Raw genomic sequence first — 21,549 nt, forward strand, 5'->3', positions numbered from 1 at the left:
AATCACCCCCATAACGTTAGATTTGTCATAGTAACACTTACGGATTCTCGTGCATGCATAGTGGTACTTATCCTGCTGCTAGGCCGAAAGTAGGCTATGGTATGTTAGGTTATAAATTATTTCGCGTTAGCGTAGAGAACACTATTTTGGACAGGTTTTACGTGCTTTGTAAAGAAACATTCGCCTTTGAAAATGTCTATTTTCGAAAATTACGTCAGATATGCTTATTTCGTTCTGTATCGTTTCCGGGGTGACAACGGGTGTTTGTGTGACTCTGTAGCACACCCAGTACCTTGAAAATATTTTTCCAACACCGCAAAATCACCCCCATAACGTTAGATTTGTCATAGTAACACTTACGGATTCTCGTGCATGCACAGTGATACTTATCCTGCGCCTAGGCCGAAAGTAGGCTATGTTATGTTAGGTTATAAATTATTTCGCGTTAGCGTAGAGAACACTATTTCGGACAATTTTTTAGGGCTTTGTAAAGAAACGTTTGCCTTTGAAAATGTCTATTTTCGAAAATTACGTCAGATATGCTTATTTCGTTCTGTATCGTTTCCGGGGTGACAACGGGTGTTTGTGTGACTCTGTAGCACACCCAGTACCTTGAAAATATTTTTCCAACACCGCAAAATCACCCCCATAACGTTAGATTTGTCATAGTAACACTTACGGATTCTCGTGCATGCACAGTGATACTTATCCTGCGCCTAGGCCGAAAGTAGGCTATGTTATGTTAGGTTATAAATTATTTCGCGTTAGCGTAGAGAACACTATTTCGGACAATTTTTTAGGGCTTTGTAAAGAAACGTTTGCCTTTGAAAATGTCTATTTTCGAAAATTACGTCAGATATGCTTATTTCGTTCTGTATCGTTTCCGGGGTGACAACGGGTGTTTGTGTGTCTCTGTAGCACACCCAGTATTTTGAAAATATTTTTCCGACTCCACAAAATCACTCCCATAACGTTAGATTTGTCATAGTAGCACATACGGATTCTCGCGCATGCACAGTGGTACTTATCCTACGCCTAGGCCGAAAGTAGGCTATGTAATGTTAGGTTATAAGTTATTTCGCGTTAGCGTAGAGAACACTATTTCGGACAGTTTTTTAGGGCTTTGTAAAGAAACATTCGTTTTTGAAAATGTCTATTTTCGCAAATTACGTCAGATATGCTTATTTCGTTCTGTATCGTTTCCGGGGTGACAACGCGTGTTTGTGTGACTCTGTAGCACACCCAGTACCTTGAAAATATTTTTCCAACATCCCAGAATCACCCTCATAACGTTAGATCTGTCATAGTAGCACATACGGATTCTCGCGCATGCTCAGTGGTACTTATCCTACGCCTAGGCCGAAAGTTGGCTATGTTATGTTAGGTTATATGTTATTTCGCATTAGCGTAGAGAACACTATTTCGGACAGTTTTTTAGGGCTATGTAAAGAAACATTCGCCTTTGAAAATGTCTATTTTCGGAAATTACGTCAGATATGCTTATTTCGTTCAGTATTGTTTCCGGGGTGACAACGCGTGTTTGTGTGACTCTGTAGCACATCCAGTACCTTGAAAATATTTTTCCAACACCCCAAAATCATTCCAATAAAGTTAGATTTGTCATAGTAGCACATACGGATTCTCGTGCATGCACAATGGTACTTATACTGCGCCTAGGCCGAAAGTAGGTTGTGTTATAGTAGGTTATAAGTTATTTCGCGTTAGCGTAGAGAGCACTATTTCGGATATTTTTTTAAGGTTTTTTAAAGAAACGTTCGCCTTTGAAATTGTCTATTTTCGAAAATTACGTCAGATATGCTTATTTCGTTCTATATCGTTTCCGGGGTGACAACGGGTGTTTGTGTGACTTTGTAGCACACCCAGTACCTTGAAAATATTTTTCCAACATCCCAAAATCACCCCCATGACATTAGATTTGTCATAGGAGCACATACGGTTTCTCGCGCATGCACAGAGGTACTTGTTTTGCGCATAGGCCGAAAGTAGGCTATGTTATGATTGGTTATATGTTATTTTGTGTTAGCGTAGAGAGCACTATTTCGGATAGTTTTTTAGGGTTTTTTAAAGAAACATTCGCCTTTGAAAATATCTATTTTCGAATATTACGTCCGATATGCTTATTTCGTTCTGTATCGTTTCCGGGGTGACAACGCGTGTTTGTGTGACTCTGCTGCCTCAGTAGCACACCCAATTCCTTGTAAATATTTTTCCGACATCCCAAAATCGCCCTCATAACGTTAGATCCGTCATAGTAATACATACGGATTTTCGCGCATGCACAGTGGTACCATTTTTACGTATAGGCCTAAAGTCGATCATGTTAATGCAAGTTAAGTCATGTAATGTTAGCATGTAGAACACCTTCTGGGATTGTTTTTTAGAGATTTTAAACTAATATTCGTGTTTGAAGAAATATATTTTCGTAGTTGTCGTTAGGTTATTTCGTACTGCATCGTCTCCTGGGTGAGAATGTATGTTTGGGTCACTCCATTCTCCATCCTCAGCAGCACACCCAGAATCTCGAAAATAATTTCCCCTTATCCCAAACATCCCAAAGTGAGATGAGTCGAATTGGTCCGAATTGTTGTCATATCATTGCAGATTATTTTGGTCATATAATGTTAGCATCTAAAGCATATTCTGGGATAATATCTTTCAATTTTTTTAAGTAATTTTCGCGTTCGCAAAGATTTATTTTAGGAAATTACCTCAAGTTTGACTATTTCGCTGTGCATTTCCCGGATCATGTGGGATGCTTCGCTTAATTTCGCACGTACTTTCACCATGCAAATGAGTTTTTAATTTGGTCGAGAAAACAAAGTTTTGCAAACGTATTGGGTATCACGTCGACGACATTTAAAAATAAATTTTATTTTGTTGGCTTGACCAAATGCTTTGTTATATTAAAGATACATGGATGAATGTAATAAGGTATTCCTGCCTCAAAGATGAAAACGATGCGGAACTGTCGTGACATTGGTTTTATTTTTCAAAAATTACAGTGTACTGACTGCTATAATTTATATGATAAAATTACGTGCGGAAATAAAGTGTAACATTGGTTAGTGCGAAATGAAAATGATATCTCAAATTACTGTTGCTAATTATATTGAAACTCAAATAATAGATAACATATTCTTCAAAAAGTTATTCGCAAACTACGCTTGCGCCTACAACACTCTTCTCTAAAAACTCTTTCTTTGATGCACCCAGTAGACAAGCAGTTTGAAGAATTCATCAGAAAAGTAGCAAGAGCCTATTTTGGAAAGAATACGAATGGCAACGTGGTATTCACAATTATGTAACTATGTGTAAGAAAATTGAAATGTACAACGTGGCACATATACATGCATAACATATGTGAAAAGATTATAGGGGTATCATGTTAGCGCCTATTTAATGATCGTTTTTATTCCATAAGTATCTATACATATGTGTACATAAATTCGATATCATCGGTAAATAATGATAACGTTTTCTGCTTTTTGATGATCGCTCTACATTATCGACGCTTATCAAGTTCGTCGCTCGCTACGGCATCCCCTTAAGAATATCTGAAAAGTTTGCATAAACATTTTGCATACGCATGATTAGGTTTTCCGCTGAATATGGTAAAACGAACCAATAAACATTTACGTAAGTTCTGTATGTACAAGAAATATAAAAAGGATAGCACAATTATGTCTATTGTTAATGACGATCACGTTATCTCTTCGTTATCTCTCTTCGTTATCAACATTGTTCGAGTTTGTGATCGTCTTCAGTATCTTCTTAAGGAAATTAATCTATAGACCCATTTTCTTAGTGACATTTTTAAATTTTAACTGCTATTAATGAAAACACGATTCACACATACATGCAAAATTAGAAAAAGATTGACTATACTGTAGCTGAGATAATTGAAATCGAAGAGTTAGCACTATTTACATGTATCACAGGTACGAAAACTGCATCTAGTATCACGTTATTTATTAATTGTCAGAGTGAAAAAAAATGTTCGGACTATTCACAAATTTGCTCAATCGATTGCAAGTGTCATTTTGTGGACATATTCTTTTGTTTCTACGTATTTCATAGGAATTTGAACGTGTTCTTATCCGCTTGGACATTATAAATCAAGATGGCCGCGATGAGTATCCTTAATGGCTGTCTATCTCGTTTTAAGCATTAGGGAAGTCCAGGACTATTTGGCCACCGGAATAAGCTGACAAAATCGATTATTTTTACTATTATTTAACAGATTTCAGAATCAAGCAAGCAACAATTTCAAAGCTACCTTTGACATGTTCAAAAATCTTGCTTGTTTAATTTTGTAATTTGTTAGAAAATACTAGAAATAATCGATTTTCAACTTATTCCGGTCTCCCCTGTATTTGTGACTCTGAAAATGATCTTTCTCGAATCTTCCTCTTCGAAGTATTGATATTGATACTCCTAGTTATTGCTTTCGGGAACTTCGTAAAGATGCGATGTGATCGCCCACAATTTTCTGGTCGTAATCTACACACTTAATAATGACTAATTAATGAATAACTCAACTCATGATGAATAATTGATTGACTACACGCAGAAAACGCGGAGGTTCCTCTCAAGGAATTAGCAACGGGCGATGATTGATTCGTGGACGCGAATAACGGTCGACACTGAGAGCCCCGTCTCGCTCGTCGGATTTCTGTTGGTCCCGAAAGCGGTCCACTCGCTCTCGTCGAGAATCGTACATCTATATTCCCAACGGCGCATAATGGTGGCTCCTCGCGATGGCAAGGACAAATCACTTAACATGGACCCGCTTGCGCCTCCGACCGGCGCTGGTATAGCGCCGGTACTCGATAGCTCTCGCGAGGTGACAAATTACTCCTACGTTATGGTGCGCGGATGACGGTGGCAGGATTGGGGATAATATATGAAAGGCGCTCGCTCTCATGTCGGGACTTAATTAGCGACGCGGATGATAATTCGACGGGGATGCTATTATTTGCGCGGCGCAGTTTTAATTGCCATCTAAGATAATTATGATTAACCAGGCGCGCGGTGTGTGTTCCCGTATATGTGCGGCTCGCGAACAAAAAAGATAACGGATTCCAAAGCTGCTTAATAACCGTTCGTTTGAGCGATATTTATGGCTGCCGGGAAATTCGCTGAATTTATCATGAACCACTCGTGAGGCTCGGTAAACACGTTTCTTTTATTTTTCTGCTTTTATGCGCGTGACGACGAATCGTTCGACATTATTGTCGATGGTCCGGAGAGCCGACATCAAAATTCGTTCTACCTTTATGCCACGCTACGGCTCTCCCGGATTCCAAGTTGGATGCGCGGCCATCAGATCGGAGATTCTTCGGATCAAGATGCGACATTTCCAGTTCGTTTTGTGGGCGTGCGTACCACGGAGTCTGCAGAAGGAGGACAGAAACGGCCGTTCCTGCAGAGGGCGGGGGAAAAGACGAATAGGTTTTGAATGGACGCAGCATTCAATGTTTTATCGAGGATCTACGTTGGCTGAATGCCTCCGGTCGAGCACCTTTGTACCTCGTCGCGATGCAAGGAGCAGATCCTCCTCGGTTCCGAAATAAGGCCGTGGGAGGAGTGGCGAGTCGCGAAGGACGATGGGCATCCCGAGCTTCCTTTCTCTCCCTCTTTATCTCGCCGTCGAGTGAATTCTATGTCACCCTCTGTTGCCGGGAGGGTAGCGCGTACAGGTGTGGTACAGCCTCTTCGTACCTTCACGCACCACTAATTCCCTCCTCGTTATCCCCCGTAGGTGGTCATTCAGAGCGCCCGAGATATTTCCATCGCGCTTGTCCTGTTTCTGCAATTGTTCGCGGCTGAGAATCGCGCCAATCGATAGCTCGGACTGTACGTGATATGCGCTCAGTCAGGGGTTTTTGGTTTTGGTTTTCGTCAGCCGTTAAATCCTTCGACCCGCAGTCTAAGACACCATTAAGACTCTATTTTACAACTTATTTTAACCCGAGTTTAACTCGTTGAAAGCCTATCCTGACAAACTCGCATTGTCACATTATTCATATGACAAGGACCAGTCATGATCCGTACAGTAAAAGGATGCCTTATATTAAACACGTTTTACATTGGATTAATTAATTTTCTTACGTGTATAAATAATGCGACTATTGTCTGGACAGACCTTTAACAAGTTAAACTCCGACTAAAACATGTGGAACTAAGCCTAAACGTCAAAAATTCACGATTTGTAGAGTCTGAGAGCATTTAGTATTAATTGTAGAATTCTGTTTTAGACTCAGCAATTTTAAAAAAGAAAAAGTGACAGTAAACCATAGGTTTTCCACCTGAATAGAGGTGTTATTCGTATTTGAGTGCTTTTAATAGCTTTGCACTTCTCCTCATCCCTCTAAGAAATTTTTAAAGTTTCATATGTTACTCCAAAAAAAAGTTAGTACAGCAAGAGTATTTGAGGCTCAGTAGCGACTATATTCATCAGTTATCTATTTGAATAGCAGTCAGAGTAAATCGATCCTGAACACGCACAACCTCTCTATTCACTAACGTATACTTTTTATGTAGATAAGTAATTAATTTTTTTATTAATTAATTAATTTTTGTATATATTATATCTTTCAATAATTTTTTAAATAATTTTAATCTATTTAACTAATGTGGTATTTTTTGAAACTTTGAGGTCGTTGAACTGAATAAAGACGAGAAAGTTAATAAAATGACGGAGTTAACAAAAATATATTATTTTTACATGCCGAAATAATTCGGCTTTATTCAAGATACCACTATAAATTATTTTTTAATTAATTATTAATGTTTCATATATAAAATCCCAAATCATTTTTATTGTTTACAAAAGTGGTAATTTTTCAATCCAAAGCTATAATTTTTCAAATGAAGTAGTTCTTTTGTTTAAAAACAATTAAAAAACAAAATAAAATTTTGTTATAACTTTTATATCATTAATTAGTTAAAGCTTTTATATTATTAATTAGTTAAAGCTTGAAAAAAACTGTATAAATTTTTCCAAAATTTTTTATAATTTTTTAGGTTAACGAAAAAATGCATCAGACGTGAGTGACTTCTATTCATTGTTAAGGTGGCGTTTATATTTATTTACCATAAGAGTTAGTAAATACTTTATATTAACAATATAATATTTCGTATCACAAAGAAAAATGTCTCGCAAAATATTTGTTCCATAAAAAATGCGCATTACGCACATTTTTCTATTTCTAATAAAAGAAATACTTTAATGTGTGTATGTGTCCGTGTGTGTGCAAAAGTTCTTTCAAGCAGTTGAAAATCCGCCACCCTTAGGCAATTGTCCATTCGCGATCCCCGTTACTGCGACGCGTACTATGAAGTTTCTTTCTATTGCGAGCAAACACATGCAGGACTCGCCGGCGACAGTTTAAAACGAAAGTGTATCGAAGTCACGTGCGGCCCTTCGGGGTGGGTGCGTGTCACGCGCGTTTGCGCTTCCACTTTTGCGACGTTCGTCCCGTTCCGGGGTCGCACCCTCTCAAGCACGCACTTCTAAATAGCGGCTCGTCGCGCTCTGTCCGATCACGTCCTGACTGTCAGCGCAAAGCAAAGGGGATTAGTGTTTCAATTATTTGCACAATAAGGAGCGACCGATCGGCGCGCGACGGCCGACCAGCGATATATCGAGTGGCGGAGTCGCGTGACCGTGTTTATTCACCGTCGAAACCCCGACGATTGGTCCTTTGAACGTTTCTCTCCGTTGCCGCTTCACTCTTGAACAGGCACGCCGCATCGGTAATCCGACCGTGCAGCGGTAAGACACTCCTCTAACTTATCGGCTCTCACCTGCGCCAAGTGACGGGTAACCCGGTTACCAGGTGCGCCTCACTGCGACAGCGCGAGGAATCACTCCGTTATTTTATTTTTTTCTACTTTGTACGACTGTTGATTTTTCGACACACTGTAAGAATCTTAAATCAAGAACATTAACGTTTACATAAATCTTTTCGTCCACCAGAGATGTCTTCTTATTCCGTGATATATTTTTGGTATAAAATTATATATGCTTTGGCTCGACACGATGCCTAATTTCTTCTACAGCGACCAAAACATCTCTTGTAACATTAGGATGTCCGATGAAGTCATTTTCACTCATTTAAGATCTTCTTATTGTCTTTTCATTTCTGTTTCTCGTGGTTTAAGAAAAAAATATTTCATGATGTTTCAAAGCAGAACACGTTGAAAGACTATTCGACGATATTATGATGAATTGTTTAATGATTTACCTTAAATGTCAAAAAGAATCACATTTTGACTTTTTATTTAATTGTCAATGTGTTATAAGAACGATATAAAACTAATATTTGAAATTTTCATTTCTTTATCCCACTTAAACTTATACTCTTTAGTATGTGTCCAGATTCATCAATTCTTTGAAGAAAAATAGGTTAATGTTATAGAGAGTAACAAAGTAATAATTATGATGCACCTTAGGATTATAAGTCTGGGAAAATTATAAGAATTGTAATTTGTTTATGATATAAAATGTCTATATTTTGCAAATTATTTTCTTAGTCTGTTTAGAAGTCATCATTGATATGACTGATGAAAGAAGAACTGAGAAACTTTTAAAATATTGGAATCACACAAGGAATCAAAATGACTCTTTCGAGCACGCAAAGGGACTTGCCGGGCACCCTAGTGTTAAAATCAAGAGAATACGTTAGCTGTGATTCCGGTAATAAGCGCTGCGTCTTGTTAGCGATCGTCAGTGTAGGTGTCGCGATATCGAGACATGGAGGGACGTGCCTGGAGAAAAGAAAATTGCCCAGCACTCAAGGACGTTCAGTGCTCCCGTGACAAAACGTCGGAGCACTTCGCGAGTCCTCTCTCTGGCGCCAGGATAATGAAGAACCAGTCAATGTCGCCGCGCAGCTATCAATCCAGTCGCTTAAAAGTATTTGAGCTCTTCGGGTCCGTCTCGAACGCCGCGGGCGATCGCCACATTCAACGGGCACAGCGGAATTAAGATCAGCTTAGAGACGTCGACTCTGTTGTAAATAAGCGGAATAGATCATACCTCGACGCTCGTCGAATTTATAGCTTCGTCAGGACGAAGCCGCTCGTGTATCTAAATTCGCGGCTTTTAATATTTACGAGCGCCCTCGCTCAGCTCTTTGGGAATGCTAGTCGATTTGATTGTGATCAACGATTTATGTTTCAAAAGGAAAACATTATATTCTTTGTAGCTTAACGTCTTTCTTTCTTCCCCTCGCGAGCAGTCCGGCAAGTAACCGCGACGAAAAATAACTGCGAAGGACGTTGAACCGCTGTCGATATATATTTCCTACTGGAAGCACGCTGCCAAGTCGCTGTTATTAATGTCGTCCCGCCCTCTGGTCCGGCTTCGACACTGATCACAGTGTTATTATTTCGTGATTTACAAGCAAAACGGGAAGTATCATTAGCGCGATTATTAGGTCTTAAAAAGAAGACAAAGGACCATCGTAAAGCTCGCGAGGGGAGCGGGGCGATTTTTATCAATTTCCCATCGACTTAATTGAACGTTGCCGCGTCCAAGAAGCCGCCCATTTAAATTTAGCCGCGATCTCTCGCTCGTGCAGCACAGGCGTGACACAAGACGCTGCATTATCTCTCCGACAGCTTCAAAGTAGCCTTTTTGAAAGTAAAGAAATCTTCGGCAGAAATCTTCTCACCAGCGGCCGTATCGTGATCAAGGATGGATAAATGTCAAATTCAGATTCTGTTGTTTTCTTTCTGAAATTCTGATATTTATATGACAAACATATGACCAGATAAAATCCATTATCTGCGAATAATCCACAGATAACGGATATTCGTAGATGGCAAATACTCGCGGATGTTTGCGGATAATGGATAAACTACTCTCTTAAAGTGAATCAGTGAATAGTCACTGATATCAGTTATAAATATAGCACTGAGCACTTTCAGTGCAACACTTATAACTGCAAATCAGTTATAATGTTATGTATGTTCACTGTTTTCAGTGATGTTTCACTGATTCATTTTAAGAGAGTAAGAATAACTTTTTTCTTAAATCTGGGGGATCGGTCAGAGTGATCGAGTGATCATAAAGCAGGACTTGGCATGCTGTCTCAATATGTGGAAGCTAAAATTTAGATTGAAATTTATCCTTTATTGAAGGAAGTACACTGTTTCTACTTTACAAGAAACTTTAAAGTAATAGCTGCGATCTTCATTAGACGCTACAAATGCTTTGAAGCGCCATATGGACCAATTATGGCTTCTCTAAGCGCTTGCAAAATAGAGAAACGACTCTTCCATGGACCTAGTTATTATTATTATATATACATGGTTTCATTAAAGTATTTAAATTATTTAAATAAATTTATAATGCAGCAGAATTGTTTCTCCATTTCGCGAGCAATTCGTATTACTCTAAACTTTTATATAAAGTAGAAACAATAACACTGAAACAAATTATTCGATAAGAGATTAATAAACAGATATTTCCGATCCAAATACCGACGAATTTTTGTATCCGATTAGGAACATACAATGAGAAATATCGATTCATAATTTTTTCAGCAGATAAACCGATCACAAAATTATAAACCGATATTTCTCATCGAATATTTTTTTATCAGATACAAAAATTCATCGGTGTTTTAATCGAAAATATCCGCTTGTTAACTTTTTATCAGATTTCTCTCAGTGTACAGCCCGGATTATCGAATATCCAGAAATACGGCTTTTCTCATTTTTAATCGCAATTTCTAGAACAACGCTACATATTACGAAAATCCCTGTCAATTCTCTCGAGAATTGCATCAACGGGCAATCGTCGCCTCTTTCACTCGTCACCCCGGCCAAAGGAGGAAGTTTCACGGTCGTTGTGCGCCGTTCCACCGCGGTTCAGTTCCGTCGTAATTTGACACGTATTACCCCTCGGGCCACCGAGGGTGTAATCGGGTTCCTCGCCTATTCTGCGAGGACGGGCATTACGCTCGGCAAATGTATGTAAATGGACGCCTGAGAACCCTTCTTAAGTTCGTACGTACACGTATCAGCGATAATCAATGACCCCCTATTTTCGCGATCTGATCGCTTCATATCCATGACAAACGCATTATCGATTTGCCTTCCGGGTAATAACGGGGATCCATAAATCGCCCCCTCACGTCACCGAGTGAACCGCTCGTTTTGTCCGGCAATAAAATAAGCGACGCGCTACTTTTCATGGTAATGGATTTATTACAAAGTTGCTGTTGAAAAATGGCGATGGCTGCACAGCGCTATACATAATATTTTAATAGTGAATATTAATCTAGGATGCATGCCTTACACGCGAGAATTCTTAGAGATATCGTCCGTAACATGCCGGAACGCTTTAGATGTGTGTACATATTGGTAGAATAAAATAATCGAGGCGTTACTTAGAGTCTACGAACATGAGCAATACACGAGGGATATCCGTATACACAGGGTGTTCGCGGATCTGACGTTATTGCGTGTCATCTGCAGAGGCACAGAAAGAAAAGATTTCTCTGCCGCAGCTAATCATAGTTTGCTGAAAATGTATTCGTTGCTGCGACTAAAAACAATTTACTGCTATACACTGCAAATCCAAGTGTGCTGTTTGGACTAAATCTCTATTTACACGTTTAAACGTGTTAAATTTTAATTTGCATGTGTCTTAAACGCGTCAAATCACCTGATTTAGAAATACAAGAAACGTTTAAAAAGATCTTTAATCAAAAACGCTTATACGTTTAAAATTAATACCTGGATTTGCAGTGTACAGTGACATTTTTGTTACTGTTGCTTTTGCTACTGTTACTACATCGATTTTGTAGTTAAATATATGCCTGCTGACAGCTGCACTTTTAGGTAGCCATATGTTAACAACGAGATTCAGCTACCACACACGGATTCTTGCGGCCGCAGCTAATTCCTTTTTCCTGTAGGCTCGTCGATCGAACGAGCGTCGGCTTCTTCGTTGGAGATTTCTTGCGGATCGTACGAGCAGCGCGGTGTGCGATTCCGGAACAGCCCGTGCGTGCTTCTCGCGAGTCTCGCGGTGTACCGTCCACTCGCGACTTAAGATAAGTATGGCTCGCTCGATATTGCATGGCGAGAGGAACTATCTCGAAGGACTGAGGTAATGAGAGAGAATGAGCTAGGTAAACGCTAAATAAAACAATCGACGAGCCACGGAGAGCAGCCTTCTCGCTGATTGAGATACTTCCTTGACGCGGAACAGCCTTAGGATCTAGGGAACTTAGATCTAGGAGACGCGCAAACACGCTGCCGCGACAAGTCGGCCCGTCCATCGCAGCTGCGGGGCCCGCGGGGATGATTGCACCCGACCTCGAGAATAAGGCCCTGGCGGCTGCAACTTCCTCTCCTACCTCTTCATCGCAGAAGCGTGGTCGCGATAAAAGCATACGAAGGAGACTTTCAGTCAATCATTTCAGAGGCTGTTAACGCTAGAATTCTCGGGCACGCTCTAATGTTAGCGACATCATTGTCAGTATGGGTTAGATCGAGATGTAACGGATAAGATAGCGTGAAAATTTGCGGGACATTTGATGGTAGAGTACTGTTATTGAGTAATAAATTATATCCAATTTTTACACAAAGAGTTTGGTGTGAAAAATTTATATAAGCAATATGAATAAATGATTGGAAATACTATTCCACTTAAAACTGCAGATTTTTCTGCGATATTCAACAAAACGGTCGTCAAAAAAAAATATATATATACAAATTTTTATGGGGGGACAAAAGTCTTTTTTTATTTTTGAAACAAAAACAAACCTAACCTGTATCATTGTGATCTTAATTTATTTTTTTAAGAAACGTACATCTTTTGATGACATATGCCACATAAAACAGGTTATGTTAGGTTAGATTAGGTTAGGTGAAGATAGGTTTTGTTAGGTTATTTAAAAAAATTTTTTTTACCTTTCTATAAAAGTTATATATATATATATTTTTTTTTTACTACTTTTATTGATTGAAGTTGTTGGGTTAGATTTTTTCCTAAAAAAAGAACTTTAGCTCCTTCCTTCTTATAAATAACTTGTATACATAAATCTTTACGGGTTGTTTTGTTGATTACCACAAAAGAAACTGCGGCTTTAAGCGAAGCAGTTTGTTCCACGAACAATTGCTAAGAAATACAATAAATAATATGGAATTAAATTGGAGACTTTCTTCAAGCTCTTTAATGCGCGATGAGGAGTTTGTCCGAATGTTGTAGCGTTAACTTTCGCGGAATGGCGCGAGTGATTCGTTAAATCCCCTTCGGCGGATTAAATTAATCCTTATCGACACAGGTTTGTTGCCTGGTAGTATTTTTCTAATATACAAATAGAGTTTGCTCTCGATTTCCATGCGAGATCGCATCGTATCGATCGGTCGACAATCCTCGACGTTTCGCTTCGCTGTTTAAATAAAAGGATCGACATGGAGATGGTCGGTTTTGCGGAAGGACGTCATGGAATATTTTCGGGTTGTAAAACGAGTCCTTTTACGGAACGCGCTGGGCATGTTAAGGAGTAAGAGCCGTTGCCTCGGCCAAAATATTTTGTCGGGTCCGCGCCTGCGTAACGATTGGCGTAACGATTGGCGTCCGAGATTTTCTTACCGGAGATCAAAGATCAGAGATCAGAGATCGAGGGTCCGGCGCGAGTATATATCCTCAACGAATGCACAAAGGCGCACGGGATTCTCGTTATTTGAGATATACAGTTACGAAGACACGTATCGATATGTGCGCTTGAAATCGATCTCGAATTACGATCACGGCGAGATTGCATCAGGATTAGACGTTTCGTCCTTTTTCGTTTCGTCTTTTGCACATTTAATCTCAATAGTCCGCGCTATTTCTGATATTCATCTCATAGTTATGATATATATAATTAAACAACGTTATTGTAAATTTATTATTATGTTTTTCACCCTTTGAGGCCTAAGCCACTTTTTTCTTCATAAATTTCTGTAAAAGACGTTCTCGATGAAAAGTTTTGCGACACAAATAAAGTTGATTGTTGGGGGAAGCGATTTGCTGAATGTACATAATTATTTACATTCATCTCGTCAATTATTCAATTTGGGAATCCCACCAAATAGCCGCGATTAGACTCCTAGAGGCCGTATTCTCTTCACTTTACATTTTTTCTAAGAAAGTATGTACATACCTAATATTTATATTCATGTCTGTGCTATAAAATTTAATAAATTTTATAGGCATGATAATAAACATAAAAACGCTAACTTTATACTTTGAGATGATTTGAATAAAAAATTGAGAAAAGAAAATTTGCTTATACTTCTCGCAATTTCGAATGTCATCGATTCTGCTCTGCCCACGACCGCATATATTGGTTTCATCAGCGAGGAAATCACGGTTTCATTGGTCGGAGCAAAGAATATAGCTCTACCTAGGGTGGCTCGATAGTATTGTATCGACAGAATCATTATTCCGCCAATATAAAAAATTTGGGCAGGACCCAAGGTGAATGTACATAATTACGTAAAAGAGGCCTTAAAGGGGTGCGTACGTATCATCGTTCGCGGTTTCACGTGGAATAAAGTGTGAAACTTGCAGAAAAAGATCCGACACTCCTAATATCGTAGCTGGAAATCGCCTAAGCCGGGTGTGTGTCGTCAGCTACGTGCAATCTCTCACGCACCAGAATGCCGAAAGTTCCGTTCTTGCATCGAGAGTCTTGCGAGTAGTGGCCTATAAGAAAAATACTCGACAGCTACACTTCGATCGGTTGCCACAATCGTCAAAGGCCATCGAGCAGTTACTGCACACAAAAGTTCGTACTTTCGCCGGCCAAAGAGTAACTTTCATCTGTCAGTTTCGCAATGACTGAGCATCGATTTGACTTTCGTGCGTCGGTCCCGGCCGACCTTTCGGTCCACCTTCGGATCGAGAACAACGGGTCGTCTCTTGCTCGGACACGCGGGCTTCCTTAGATCCTAAATGTCGTCCTTAAAATTAATTGTTGAGGCAGTTGAGTTGGCAAGAACAAAAGAATCAGTCATGTTCGTCTCGTCGACGATGGCCGCTGCGCCGCCACGAAGAAGCCCATGGCTTGCCGACTTGCCGTCGTCGTCAGCCTCCCTGCGATCTGTTCATCCCGAAGGAAGCAAGGACGCCCCTCTCGTCGCGTTAACGTCCGCCACTTCTGACGTCACCTGACTTTCATCAGTCCAGAAGGTCATTCAGGTGAAGGTGTCATGAGGTGGATCCGCGGCGACAGCAGATTCCCGAGATACTCTCGATTGCCGGCCGGTACATCTATCACTCCTCTGACTTCCAGTATCGCGAGCTCAGCTACCGCGGGAGACACACAGACGAGAGAATCGGCCCACCAGTGGTCACTAGTAATCGTTCGCGGGGCTTTGCGACGACTCGTCGGTTCGTCCTCCTTCGTGATCCTCCTCCGGCGCTTACAGAGAGAGGAACTTCTTCAGGGCGTCGTAAATAAGCTGTGGGTCGATGGTACCGTCCGCGGTGTACCGGACGCCGCGCAACGAGCCGTCGTCGTGACTGACAACGCCGTATTCGCCCACGATGAAGCCGTCAGGCGTTCTCTCCTCGACCCGATATTTCCTGAAGTTCCTGCCTTCGACCACATAACCGACCTTGTGACCGTCCTCGGCCTCAGACGTGACTGGGATCTCCGTGACGACCAACTGCGGGCCGTGGACGTTGCCGTTGCTGCCGACGCTGACCGACTCGTCGACCTCGTAGTTCTGCTCGTCGGGCTCGCCGCTTCGCTGGCGATCCACCGGTTGGCCCTCGGAGTCGTACACCTTACTGGGCTCGCCGTACACCTTAGCCGGCTGCGAGTAGATTTTGGCAGGCTCGGAGTACACCTTCGCCGGCTCCGAGTAGACCTTGGACGGCTCGGAGTAAACCTTCTCCGGCTCGCCATAGATCTTGGCGGGCTCGCTGTAAACTTTCGCGGGCTCGCTGTAGACCTTGGCCGGCTCGCTGTAGATTTTGGCGGGCTCGCTGTAGACCTTAGCTGGTTCTCCGTAGACTCGTTCAGGCTCGCCGTATACCTTAGCCGGTTCGCTGTATACCTTGGCGGGCTCGTTGTACGTCCGCGTTGGCTTGTACGCCTTCGACGGTTGACTATAGACCTTTGGACCCGATCGATTGTAGATCGGCGCGTCGTAGTGGCGGCCCGCCTTGCGGTTCTGCGACTGGAACCGCTCCGATGACATCTCCGGCGGCTCCTCGTTCAGCTCCCGAGGCTCCGAGTTCTCCACGGGTAGCTCATAATTTTCCTCCGTCGGGAGGGTGATGGCGTCTTCGTCGATAGTGCGGGTGGCTTCGTTCAGCTCCTCGTCCCGTCGGCTCTCCGCGAATGCGGGGGTCTGTTGAATTTGTGGCGCCATGGTGACGCGACCGCGCCAGCTCGTCCTCGGCGAATCCTCGTCCACGGAGAACTCACTGCTGTTGGACTCTGAGACGATGTTGCTGAGCTCCTCCGTGACGAATCGAGCCGGCGAGGGCGTAGTCATCAGCGTCGTGCTCGTCGTTGTCGTCGTCGTCGTCGTCGTTGTGGTCGTCGTGGACGGTGACGCTGACAACAGCTTAGCGTTGGTTCCCCTCAGTGTGCTTCTGATTGATGAGTCTCTGGTGGCTTCTCTGCTCACTGGGGACTCCAAACTCGGCGGTCGCGTCACCACTGCGGCGTCCGCGCTGTCGTAATGCTCGACGCGCACTTTATACGGCGTGGCCTCGACCGTGGATGTGACGCTGACGCCGATCACCTTCTGCCGGCTGACAGCTCTGCCAGTGGCGTTGGATCCGGCGCTGTTGGTGCCATTCGACCTCGAGGTCGTTGGATCTTTCATGGCCAGCGGCGGGCTCGTCGTCGTCGTCGTCGCGCTCGTCGGCGTCAGACGCGTCGATCTTATGCCACCCGGTGTGCTCAGGTCGTCGATTAACGACGCCAGATTCTGTTGCCGGTTCTCCAGCGTCTTCTGACTTATAGGGTAGAAGCGAACGACCTCGTCGCGGCCGTTCGGCGGCCTTGACACCGTCGGAGGTACGTTGGGGTTTCGAGATATCCGATAGATCGATGCCTCGTGCTGGTGCGACTCAGCGGTCGCGCTGTCGCCGTTTGACGCTGCGTGACCACCCCGGCGGAAACCTCGTCGTCGATGCGGGGTCGGCGCCATGGCGCCGTTTATGAAGACCGACAGGAATTCCGTGCCCGCAAGGATGTCGCTCTTTCTTGGTGGAGCGCCGCGCGCCTCCTCCCAGACCAGTGCCGCCTGAAGCAGTACCTAAAACGCACATCGGGTGCCTTATTAATCATGATTTCAGCGAACTCTGATACTATGAGACTTCTCTATTTCATATACTGAGAGAAAAAATGATTGACCTAACTAAAATTATATTTACTTAATTATAGTTCTTGGTTCTTGCTCTAACACGATAACATTCAAACATATTCATATTTAGTAGTTTTCTTCAAATAAATTTCAGAATATATTGTTTGGTTTTTTTATCCGATTGTTCCAACTTCTTGGTAAGTTAACTGATAGTTAAATCATATGTGTGTCTTTATCTAAGTTGAAGGAGAAACAAAAGACAGATATATGATTTAATCATCAATTAACTTACCAAAAAATTGAAACAAGCTCTGAGAAAAGTAATTTACTCCCTTAATAAACACTTTCTATCCGGGGCACAAAATTCAAGCAACTAAGAGGACAAGATGGATGCGTTCTGGAAATCATACAAAAAATAGCAGACAACCTATCTGAACGCAAACTACATTGAATTCAATCTTCAATTCTGGGCAAAAATATTCACACGACGATTCAGAGTGGAGTATTTACCTTATATGAGTATAAAAAGCATTTCAGTGAATTTTCCGACTGTCATTCTATACTTCAAGTGGATTTTTACTTGAGATAATTTAGAGAGTATATGATTTGCGATTGAAGTAAGGTGAATGTGTGAAACGCGCTATGTATACGTAGTGAGTCTCTAAATTGAGCTTTTGATTGTACAATATCGGTGACTGCAATAACGACAAGCTTACTAGACGCTCAATTTACGTAGACTTGCGAAACGAATAAATAATAGCGTGCAAATGAAGTCATGCCCACGGGTTGCCATAAAGTTCAAGCGAAGGGCCAGCGAGCGAGTGGCGCCGTTTATAGGATGTCACATTTTAGTTTCGCACCTTTTGTGCCATCGTTAAATGCGCGCGGAATCAGCGAACAAGCTCGCGGAGTACTTTATCCCTCTCCGCCGAAAGAGCAGGAACAAAACGCGAACACACCGGTTGGTTCGCGCGAATCCGCGCCGAGGGGCGATAAACCGCTTTTATGCATTTCGCGTTCGAGATACACGAAGGACGCGGGCAGGTGTATCGAGCGATTTTTTAAATCGCCGCACCCTGTCGCTCGTAAAGTCCTCGAAAGACATGGCCGTTCTCCCGATGAAAATCTCGAACATTTTTACGCAGACTCGCCGTGAATTTCGCGTCTCGGTTTCGACTCATATTACTTCCTGTGTTTTCTGTGCCTCTCGCACCAGGAACGATGAGAAAGAGAGATCCAACTTGTTCACAAAAAAAAAATGATTTGGTTGATTGAGCAAACCTGTAGCTTGCTGGACAAAATTAAATGTTATAATTAAGTATATCTGCTGATACATCAAAGAAATGATATATGGAAGCAATTGTCGATTTACTCATGGAGCAAAAAGTGTAATGATGTTAGCATGAAGTTTCGTTATAATAAACGAATCAATACATTTTGTCAAGGGAAACGGAATATCTAACTAAATTTGAAGAAAAAGATCTTTCTTCAAGCCAATATTTGTTATATGACAGTAAAATTTAACAATTAAAGCTGTATTAACAAATCTACCGTGCTGTAACATCAAACTTTATTAGGCACAAAAAATCTTATGTAGCTCTGCAACTTTGTTGCTGTTACCACAACAAACTGGCTCTACCCATATATTAGTCCCATGCTATAATAGATGTTTTAAGCCCTAAGCCTTATGCTTTAAACTCTAAATTGTAACGTGTTTCCGGCCTTTTCTCGCTCTGTCTCAAGCTCTAATTCGTAAGCCTTAAGCGAGTTGGCCAACTCCCTTTTAAAGCTTAAGGCTTGATGTTTAGAATCGAGATAATTTCTCTAAAGCATAAGGCTTAGGGCTTAAAACAATCTATTGTAGAATGAGACTTACGGCTACAGATTTGCTGGACTAGCGAGGTTTTCAGTCGTAACAGCAAATCCTTTCTTCCCATGTTCGCGCGATCCACTTAGAATCGCACTTAACAGGGTCTTGAAATTCGCAGCTTGTAACGCTATTTAAAGCTCCGTTCGGCTTTTGACGGAATATCGGGCCAACGTGTTCGATTTATCTGCAACGTCCCGTGACTCTCAGCTCCGCGGCTGAATTACGCGTTGCCCAAAGAAGGCAGATACTTACCGTCCGTCCAGACTTTTAGCCGCTAGCTTATCGATCGCGTTCTTAATCGATTTCCAATGATTGCCCGCCGCGGCTCCTGTACGCATATAATAAGATACACGGCCATCTCGACTGTAATAAGATACCTCGGATGCTCGAGTTCCTTGTAACCGCGACCTTGACGAATCGCTGGTAAGGGAGCCAACGTCACGAATACGATATTTATGAGCAAGCGGACGGTCTATTGGGATCTTCGTTCTTCTCTCGTGTAAGGTGGGCAAGGTTATCGTCCAAACGCAGCGGCTCTACGTCTAATAATGCCGGAACCATTACGCGCTCGGGTTTACATTTGCAAACAATGGGGAGCGTCGCTCCGATCGACGATCACAGGTGGTAAAGTCGCGCGGGGTAAGGTAAGGGTGTATGAATGCCTGGACACTAATAACACTGGTGCTACTAGCTCTGGACATTCTTATTGTTTTGTTTTTAGAATACAAACATTCAACCAACGTAGCTTCCAACGTGGAAGCAATATATGTTTACAGAGTTGATTAACGACAGCATATAAAACTCTCGTGTATATACGTGGAAATTAGAAAAATCAAACTGAAGAAATCCTTCCTAATTAAAAATTTCCTAAAACAATAATCGTAAACAATAATCCGTAAACAAAATTTCCGTAAACAATAATCGCGTGTGATAATGCACCAATGCTCTTTCATTAATAATTAAAAATCTAGGTGATTATTTGCAAAATGGTAAAGGATCTTTTTGACCTAATATACAAGCACACAACAAATCGTACTTACTCTGCCATATTCTGCACCGTATCTCGTGTGATCATTTTACTCAATCTTTTTTTAATTAATAGCTCAAAATTTTAGGTGATTGTTCTTACAAAATGATAGAGAAATTTTTTGTTCAATCTGACCTAATCTATACGTTTCAGTTGGACCTAATCTACATGTACATTATCGTTAGACACTCTGTATGTTCAATATACACTAAGAAAAAAATATATGAAAATTTATTCGGGGGTATATATTTTGTTTCTAAGAAACGAAACTTATTTCTATGAAATAAATATTATCTCGCAAATAAATCTTCTAAAGTATTTTTTTCTCAGTATATGTATATATATATTTTTTTTTTTTTACTTTGAAATTTAAAATATTCGTATCTAAAGACTGAAACGACAAGAAAATCCAAAGCCGAGTGTTAATGTTGTTAGTGTCCAGACATTGGTATTTTTACCTTACGCATGCGACTTGAGAACCTCGCGATACAACCGCAAAAGGGGGTCGATGATCGACGTTCCCGCAGAGTGCGAGAATAGTTAATGTATATATATTAAGCGCGAAAAATGACGTTTCATTATCCGTATACATTCTTGCCGCGGTCACGCCGCGGTTGAAGAATTCCGTGACTATTTGCACATCGGTGTCGCGGACCTTGAAGCAATTTCAGTGAGTTTTCCTCGTCACCAATGGTACTTGCGCCTGAAACGTATATACGTATATACAGAGGCAATTTATATTCACATGTCCTGATTATAGTCATCACCGATGGAGGCTACGTGACTCCGATCGTGCGAACCTGAGCGATGGGTTCCGCTCCGACAACAACGCACGGTCTCAGCCGCGGAAACGCGGCGTAGTGGCGTTCGTGACATTTCAGGCTGAGGATGAAAGAGGAGAGGAAGAAGCGAACGGTCGTGGCGCGTTCGCTCGTGATCGCCGTGAAAAATTGATCTTCAACGTCTGCGGGCGGTGCGCCGACAAAGCTCGCGAAGAGAGAAAAGTCTGAAGCGCCGCACGAGAGGACGGTCCTCGAGCGCTGTGGGATACGACGCAAGGAATGGGCCTCTCTCGATCAGTGTTGCCAAATCAAAACTATGTTTTTTACTTTCAAACATAAAGTTACCAAATCTCCCCATATCTCTGATAATACTTTATCAAATTGATATAATTTTTCACCAACTGTCCTGTATTTCAAATTTTTAATTTAATAAATCTTGAATGTGCTTAAATAATTCTCTTAAATCTTGAATGAATCTTAAATGAATAAATCTTCATGTTTCTTTTCTTTCA

General features: G+C 41.7%; 1 protein-coding gene across 1 annotated transcript in view; it reads right to left on the minus strand.

The window, feature by feature from the left end:
* Positions 1-11,218: 11,218 nt before the first annotated feature.
* The window catches only part of LOC116848961 (cell wall protein DAN4), a 74,669-nt gene continuing 64,338 nt past the window's right edge, over positions 11,219-21,549 (minus strand). The window contains exon 2 of the mRNA XM_032825634.1: positions 11,219-17,310. Coding sequence (XP_032681525.1) covers positions 15,457-17,310 — 1,854 coding nt within the window. The 3' untranslated portion in view covers positions 11,219-15,456. The remainder of the gene's footprint in view (positions 17,311-21,549) is intronic.

This window comes from Odontomachus brunneus, unplaced genomic scaffold, assembly GCF_010583005.1.
Source record: "Odontomachus brunneus isolate Ranch 3 - 2012 unplaced genomic scaffold, Obru_v1 Obru_scaffold_103, whole genome shotgun sequence".
NCBI classification, from domain to species: domain Eukaryota; kingdom Metazoa; phylum Arthropoda; class Insecta; order Hymenoptera; family Formicidae; genus Odontomachus; species Odontomachus brunneus.